Source organism: Nematolebias whitei, chromosome 3, assembly GCF_014905685.2.
Source record: "Nematolebias whitei isolate Nwh7 chromosome 3, NemWhi1, whole genome shotgun sequence".
NCBI lineage: Eukaryota > Metazoa > Chordata > Actinopteri > Cyprinodontiformes > Rivulidae > Nematolebias > Nematolebias whitei.
This window is the reverse complement of record NC_056500.1, coordinates 10,730,864-10,738,941: the sequence shown is the minus strand read 5'-3', so window position 1 is coordinate 10,738,941 and position 8,078 is coordinate 10,730,864. Positions and strand designations below refer to the sequence as shown.

Sequence of the window (8,078 nt, the reverse complement as noted above, 5' to 3'; positions counted from 1 at the left end):
TTTTAGCTAGTGTTTTGCTTCTTTTGGCTACTTTTTTCGTTATGTAAGGCCTTTAAGATAAGATATAAGATAGAACTTTATCAATCTAGCTAGTTTTGCACCTTTTAGCTAGTGTTTTGATCTTCTAGCTTTTAGCTAGTGTTGTGCTCATTTTAATTTTTAAAGCTGTTAGCTGCTTAAGCAAACTTCAGCAGTCTTTCAGCACTCAGCAGGCACTCTCCAGGTAAAAACAGCAGATTGTCTTGTTGCAGTGAACCTCTGCTGAGAGACTAAACCAGATGGCAAAGAAAAACAGACTTTGGGGGTGCTTGCCTTAAAAAAAAAAGGCTCCATCACTCCAAGGACTCCTCATTCGTGAGGCCAAACAGAGGTTGTCATGGTTACCTTGAAATTGTATACTTCCTGTCTGTCTGGGGCCTGTTGATTTATTGTACAAGCACACACAGCTCCAAATGGTCAGAGTCGGTTATCTAACAGGCAAAAGTCATCAACAGATGACTTCATTTTTAATTTTAGTTTTTAGCAAAATTCCAGTTTTGTTTGATGAAGAAGCTCAAAGTTCCTGGATTCAGACTTTAAAAGTTCTGATCCCTGAAAAAAAAAAAAAAAACACTTGAGGAGACTAAAACAAACAGTGAGCCCCGCTCCAAAAGCTGCCTGGACTTTCCTGGATTACACTGCAACGACAACACAGCGAAGTGGTTTTGATCATAACAAGCACAATGCTCCGCTCGTAGGAGATCACTCTTCCATTTAGAGTTCAAGCCAGCAGGATGACCCGTGATTTTATTTGTTAAGAGTCAAAAATGAAAGAAATAAAAACAATTAGACTGAAGGAATCGTTTTGACTTATTTACCTGTGTTTCTCCCTGTAAAGCAGCCTTTGCTTCTTACCACATCTTCAAATGTACCTAAACATCTGATCCGATCTGCCTCTGGAAACTGAATTATCAGGGTTTCTCCTTCAGCCATGTGTTCCAAGTTACCCAGCTTACTCTGTCTGCTGACTTTCATTATATTACTGTGCAGCAAATTAGTCAAAGCAAACAAGCAAAATGTAGAAATTGGCTCATGCATAAAATAATTTGTAGTTAAAAAAAAAAGTGTTTCCAAAATCTCTAGTCCATAAACTTCTGCAAAAGTGTTACCATCCTTTAAGAACACATCCATCCTGTGTTCACAAACCGCAACAAGCAATCAGGCAGGTGGGATCAACTTTACTATTTAAGCCCAGGAAAGCTCCTGAAGAGAAAATGAAGGGGATGTTTTTGAAATTAGCGAGACCTCACACAGAATAATGAAAGCCAGCTAAACAAATTAGTGTACCATAGGAGTAAATGTTTCGAAAAGGAACCGCTCTTTAAAAGAAAACCCTTTTAGGCATTTCTCCTCACAGGATTCCCAACAACTTTCTTTACCTCCCACACAGAGTTGTCAAAAAAACATCTATATGTTGAGTTGTGCAATATCAAATAGTTCTGATACTTAATTTAAAAAAGTAAAACTATAAGATCAAAGCAATCTTTGCAAAGCACATTGATGTGATGTCAGTAACAATTCAGTTCAGTGCAGTTTATTTATTTAGCGCCAAGTCACAACAGAAGTCGTCTCAGGGCACTGAACAGAAACATTCATATATACAAAATAATAATTTAACACTATTTATCTGAGGAGCAGACTGCTTTGAATTTACTCCATTGCAGAACTCTCATTTTGAGCAAGCATGAAGGCGACAGTGGAAAGGAAAAACGCCCTCATGAGGAGGAAACCTTTAGCAGAAAAAGATTCAGGACAAGCGGTAATCTGCTTCGACCGGCTGGGATTGAGAGGAACAGATACACAATGGCAGGTAAAGAATAACATGTTAAGATAGAAATAGTATCAAATGAAAACTACTCAATTTTAACGATTCAATTAAGGAAATTAGGTCAATTTGTCCTCCAGTAGTCTAAGCCTATGGCAGCATAACAAGCCAACCCTAACTATAGGATTTATCAAAAAGGAAAGTGTTAAGCCCAGTCTTAAAACTGGACAATGTGTCTTACAGACAGAAACTGGAAATTGGTTCCACAAAAGAGGAGCCTGATAACTGAAAGATCTTCCTCCCATTCTGCCTTTGGAAACTCTAGGAACCGCGAGTAAGCCTGCAGTCTGAGAGTTGGAGTAACAGTGTTACATCAATGTTGTTTAGAAGAAAAACTTAATCTCAGCAAGTGTTGGACCATAAAGAAGTCAAAAGTCATTCATTTCTTTATAGTTTGGCTCTAAGCAACAAGATTTTCTTTTAATCTTTACAGGTGGTCTTAATTAATAATTCTCCAAGATTTATGGAGGTTTTTCAAAGTTTTTCTTTGGACGTTGGCTGCTTCCCCCCTCATTTCCTGTCTAGAACGTGACCATTTCCAGAGGAATGTTTGTCTGTTTGTTTGTTAAGCCACTAAAGTAACTAAAACTCAAGGGATGAGCCAGTGTTGGAGCAAAGAACCGACTTAAAATAGGATTTCAAGGCTCTTTAGTATCACAATCTGTTCCCATTCTTTGGGTGGATCCATAAAAAATACCAAAGATAACACAGTTTGACAGACAGAAAATAGTGCCCTAGCATCAACAAGGAAACTTTTATAGAGCTTTTTGCTGACAACTTGTCAAACAACAAAGTAAGCCAGATGTATGGTATCTCTCTGATCATGTGTCAGGTCTTAGCTGGATTTCTTTCTGTTTCCTAAAAACCTTCAGATACAATTCATCAAGATTTAAAGCTGGGCTTCTGGATTTTGTCTGCTTGCCCACTTAGCTCATTTTTACAGGTAGACATGAAAACAAAGAGCAGAGTAAACAGGTTTGCTCAATTTAACAGGAGAAAACACCCTGACCAACATGCCGAAGGGTTGGTGCTGATAAACCCCCGGTTATCATTAGTTCGGTAGTGAAAGGAAGTCCTCTGGATGGAAAAGTGCACCTCCCTCCATCCCAGATACACCTCCACAGCCTGCAGGCCACTGCAGCTCTGACAGATTTTACAGCAATAACAACACCAGGAATGATCTATCTTCGAAATAATGTACAAGAGCTGTATACGATGTGCATGGCTCTTATTTTTCCACGTGTATGTAAAAGAAATCTCTGAAATTAGATCAAAATGAAGTTTCAGAGATGAGAGATTATTTGAAATACCTCCCCAAATGGGGTGGCACGGTGGCTCAGTTGGTAGAGCTGTTGCCTCTCAGCGAGAAGGTTGCCGGATAAAATGCCTGCCGGGGATCTTTCTGGGTGGAGTTTGGTGTCTCTGTGCAGGCGTGGGTTTTCTCATTGCAAGTACATAAAATTAGGGATGCACGATATTATCGGCATGTATTGGTATCAGGCAATATTAGTGTTAAAGTTCAATATCGGATATCGGCCATTCCATCAAAATAACTCACCGATATAAAATACACTGTTTTTGTATGACAACCCAGTGACAAGGATGCCTGCAGCGCCAGCACAACGTGATGACGTCACACGTGCCTACCTGATCTGATCAGGGCAGAGGGGAAGAAGCCAAAATGTCGGCGATGTGGATTTTTTTTTTTGTTGATGATGTCATATTCCGAAGATTTTTGGACTACCTTGAGCCTCGCTACATCGTTCCCAGTCGGAGATATTTTTCCGATGTAGACTTACCCGAGTTACAAGCCGTCATTTCTGACGTCATTGAGAAACTAATAGCCGATAGCACTTGGGTGAGTTTTACAACAGACACTTGGACGTCGAGTGTTAGCCTCGTTAGCATGATTAGTCTTACGGCACAATGGATAGACAAAAAATTTGAACTTAAAAAGTCTGTCCTTCATGCACAGGAGTGCAGAGGATCCCACACTGCAGCTAGGAACCTGGAACAAGCCTCCACAGGTGAGACAGCATCACACGTGACTAATGCTAATAAATAACATTTAACCCTTTTCATTTAATATAAGTTAAAGTGCTATGTATATCATATGGCTGTTACTGAATATATGTCGCCAGCTCTCACAGCTGTTACACAATTTTGTAGAAAATAAGCCTAAATAAGAGGGCTATGTTCTGGCAAAGGAAAGTATATAAAAATATCGGTATCGGTTATCGGCCAAATAAATATTAACATATCGACATATCAGATATTGGCCAAAATTCCAATATTGTGCATGACTATATAAAATTATTTAAAATATAATAACCATAAAAATAATGGGCAAAAAAGTCTACTAAGTGTTAGATGGTTCTAAGTTTCTGATAAATATTAGCTTTTATCTTTTATTAGGTTTTTTTATATATATATATATATATATGTTTCTATCAGAAGGTGCTCAGAGCAGGTGTTAGGTTTGTGAATATATGAACCAAAGTTTGGACAAAAGTCAAGTTCAAACAGAGAGAAAGAGGATGAAAATGGGGGAGGTTATTTAAAGGAAGCAGCAAGGCGAGACCGTTAGAGCCTGATGGCTTTAAAAGGTCAGAGGTCAAATTTAGGAAACACAACCCGTCTTGTTCAGAGCGATGACATGGGGAGGATTTACGTCTCTGGCTTTAGAGGAACTTCTGTCATTTTAACTTCAGACTGAGAAAGACAGTTACTGATGAAGATGACATTAAACAGTTTTGTATCATAAAACATGTTAATTAATCTTTTAAATTAGTTAAAAGGTTTAAAATACATCCATCCATCCATCTATTATCTTTACCCGTTTATTCCATTTTTGGGTCACGGAGGTCGCTGGTGCCCATGTCCAGCAATCACTGTGCGAGGGGCAGGGGACACCCTGGACGGGTCGCAAGTCCATCACAGGGCCACAGAGAGACAAACGAGACAAACAACCATTCACTCTCTCACTCACACCTAGGGACAATTTAGAGTTACCAATCAGCCTAACATGCATGTTTTTGGACTGTGGGAGGAAACCAGAGTACCCGGAGAAAACCCACGCATGCACGGAGAGAACATGCAAACTCCACCCAGAAGGCCCCTGGACCGGGGTTTGAACCAGGGACCTGTTCGCTGAGAGGCAGCACCTGTACCAGTTGCGCCACCGTGCTGCCCAGGTTTAAAATACAATTTTTCAAAAAAAGTGGCAAAAGTCCAGGAAGGATACTTTTCGTTGCACAAACTTTAAGGTTTTAACATTTGTGTAAATATTTGTTCCAAAATATAAAAGTTAACTTAATGTCAGAATTTACCGTAACTAGTTTTGTATTTTGAATTTGTTGTAATGGAAACGTTTTCTTCATTTTGATGCTTTTATACATTTTTATTTTTTTTGGACTTCTGATTTGTGTTTAGTTTTTGTCCAAACATTTTTTTTAATTTGTTCACTTAATTACATTTCTCTCTGCTCATTGGTTCGCTTTATTTCCTGCTTTATTTTCAAAGAGTTCTTCTCTTCTTCCAGTGTTGAAATTAAACGGGTTTTTGTCTTCAACTCTGCTTTATTGATCTGTCTTTCCATTTTTTGTTTACTCTGCATGCACTTTGCTTTTCTGCTCCAGTTTAGCTGCAATAATTAGTTGTTTAGGTTCATGTTTGGATTTCGCCTTACAGGATTTCTTTATTTTATTTGTCAAATCTGCCTCAGACTTTTGCAAAGAAGTTTATTTCCTTTATTAAAGCTATTTTACTCCTACATCTGTCTCCATTTGTGTCCCAAGTTCTGCTTATTCTTCTAAGGCTGTAGCAGTACAAATAAACAAATATTGTGTTTCTGAAGTTTTATTGAATTGTTTACTCATTTTCCAGCTCTATAATGAAGCAGCCTGCATAACATTATTAACAGGGTTTTTTTTCTCTCATTTCAGAAACACTGATTTTCTTCTTCTTCTTTCGGCTTTTCCCTCTTCAGGGGTCGCCACAGCGAGTCATCCTCCTCCATCTCACTCTGTCCTCACTCCAACTACCTTCATGTCCTCTCTAACTGCACCCATATATCTCCTCTTTGTCTTTTTCCTGGCAGCTGCATTTCTAACATCCTTCTACCAATATACCCATGGTCCCTCCTCTGGACATGTCCGAACCATCTCAGTCTGGCCTCTCTAACTTTATCTCCCAGTTGTTCAACCTGTAGTGTGCTGCGCCTCTGATGATCTCATTCCTAATCTTATCCAGCCTTGTCACTCCTAAGGAGAAGCTTAGCATCTTCATTTCTGCCACTTCCGGTTCTTTCTCCTGTCTTTTTGTCAGTGCCACTGTCTCCAGACCATACAATACAGATGGTCTCACCACTGTCTTGTAAACTTTTCCTTTGACCTTAGCTGACACTATTTTCTCACAAATCACTCTTGAAACTTTTCTCCATCCTCCCTGGACTCTCTTTTTCACTTCTTTACCACAGTCCCCATTTTCCTGGACAGTGGACCCCAAGTACTTGAAGTCCTGCACCTGTGAAACACTTTCAGAAACACTGATTTTCAGAGCACTTTATTGCATATCAATGCAACTTAAAAAAAATATTATTCATAATAAAAATTATATTTTACCCAGTTGAAATTTTCACTCTGCTTATCTCACCTTGTGACTTTGCAAACTCATCTTTGTGACCTCCTGCGACCTCGCTGGCAACTATAACGACAGTGCAGACCAGAGCAGTCCTCCATAGCGTTTCCATGGTTACTACAGTAGTAGCTATAGTAACAGAATTCAGTGCAGTGGTACCCGGGCCTCCGTCCCAACATGTCTCCTGCCCTCTCGGACGCCCCGTGGCCTAGCAATGGGACAGCTCAGCGCTCTGTTGGGCCATGGCTGCGGGTTGACCTGAGAACGGACTGAACCAGCAAGTGGGGATGGACGTCCTCATAGACGAAGAAAACACCTGGAGCTTTGGTTTCAAAGAGGTGGGGAGGACGATGTTAGCAGCAGTGGTGGGTTATCAGTCCTCTCTGTTCCCCTGCGGAAGAGAAAGCGTTTAGGTGGGGGAAATCTGGGAACGTGAATGGCACTGGAGACTAAACATATCCAGGGAGTGAGCATGAGATCCCACTCAACCCTGCAGCTAGGAAGACAAGTTTACCAAATTCACTTCAGTATACACAAACCTACACTTTATTCAACACTCTACCTGAAAGACTGAACAATAAAGAATCCAGTAGTTCTGTAAAAGCTTGTGCTTAAAGTTTAAACAAGCCTTGAGGTGGGTATTAAATTAGGCGCTCTGGGGTAAAATGAGCTAATTTGAGAGAAGCAGCAGTCTGCCATCACCCCCAGGCCGGCTGACTCTGTCTCGGTCGTATGGTTGAGTGACTTGCTGGCTGCCTGTGCTAATTGGGCAGCATGTTGCAAATTGATGGTATATGATTTTTTTACACCAAAAAGAAAGACTAATACAATCCCATCACTGATTCTATGCTGATAATAAGCAAGTAATATAATAAGCAATTATAATAAGTATATTATTATTAATTATTAGTAATTAATTATATTAAACACTAATTATATAATAAGCAATTCTATGACAATAATAAGCTTTAAAAAAAACAGTGTAGTACTGATTTAGACTGAGATAATCTTAGAATTGTTTGTACTTTTGGTCAAAATATGTAGAGTAATTTTCATTCAACCTTTATTGTTACCAGTTATTCTCACTGAGCCTCGAGGACTCGTTTACAAAAAAGATCTGTTTTTAAAAAAAAAAACACACAGAAGAGGTACAAACAATAATAGACAATCATATAAAAAAGCATATAAAATGAAAAGTAAAGTAGAAGAATTGAAATAAAAAGTAAACTAAACAGCAAAAACGAGACAAAAACAGCTACATTATAAAACAATGTAAAGTACTAAAAACAGGAACGTCTGTGTTGGTTTATGTCATGAAATTAGCAGTTGCTTGAAATCCCTTAGAGAGATCAAGGTCAAGAGCTTCAGATTTTTTTGCAAGGTGTTCCAGGAAACAGGAGCAGAGGCCCTTTGGCCAAGTTCGGTCTGCACTGAGGGGACACTGCAGGTAATGATGTCCTGGGAGCGCACGCTGTAGCTGTACTCATGGAGTGACATATAGGAGGAGATGTATGAAGACAACAGACTGAGAAGTGACTTCAAGATGAAAATGAACCAGTGAGAGAGTCTGTGTGAA

General features: G+C 39.4%; 1 protein-coding gene across 1 annotated transcript in view; it reads right to left on the bottom strand.

Moving 5' to 3' along the window:
* adamts10 (ADAM metallopeptidase with thrombospondin type 1 motif, 10) overlaps positions 1-6,686 on the bottom strand; it is a 48,686-nt gene extending 42,000 nt beyond the window's left edge. Inside the window, exon 1 of the mRNA XM_037697985.1 lies at positions 6,518-6,686. Within this exon, the coding sequence (XP_037553913.1) occupies positions 6,518-6,614 (97 nt within the window). The 5' untranslated portion in view covers positions 6,615-6,686. The remainder of the gene's footprint in view (positions 1-6,517) is intronic.
* Between the last annotated feature and the right edge of the window lie 1,392 nt (positions 6,687-8,078).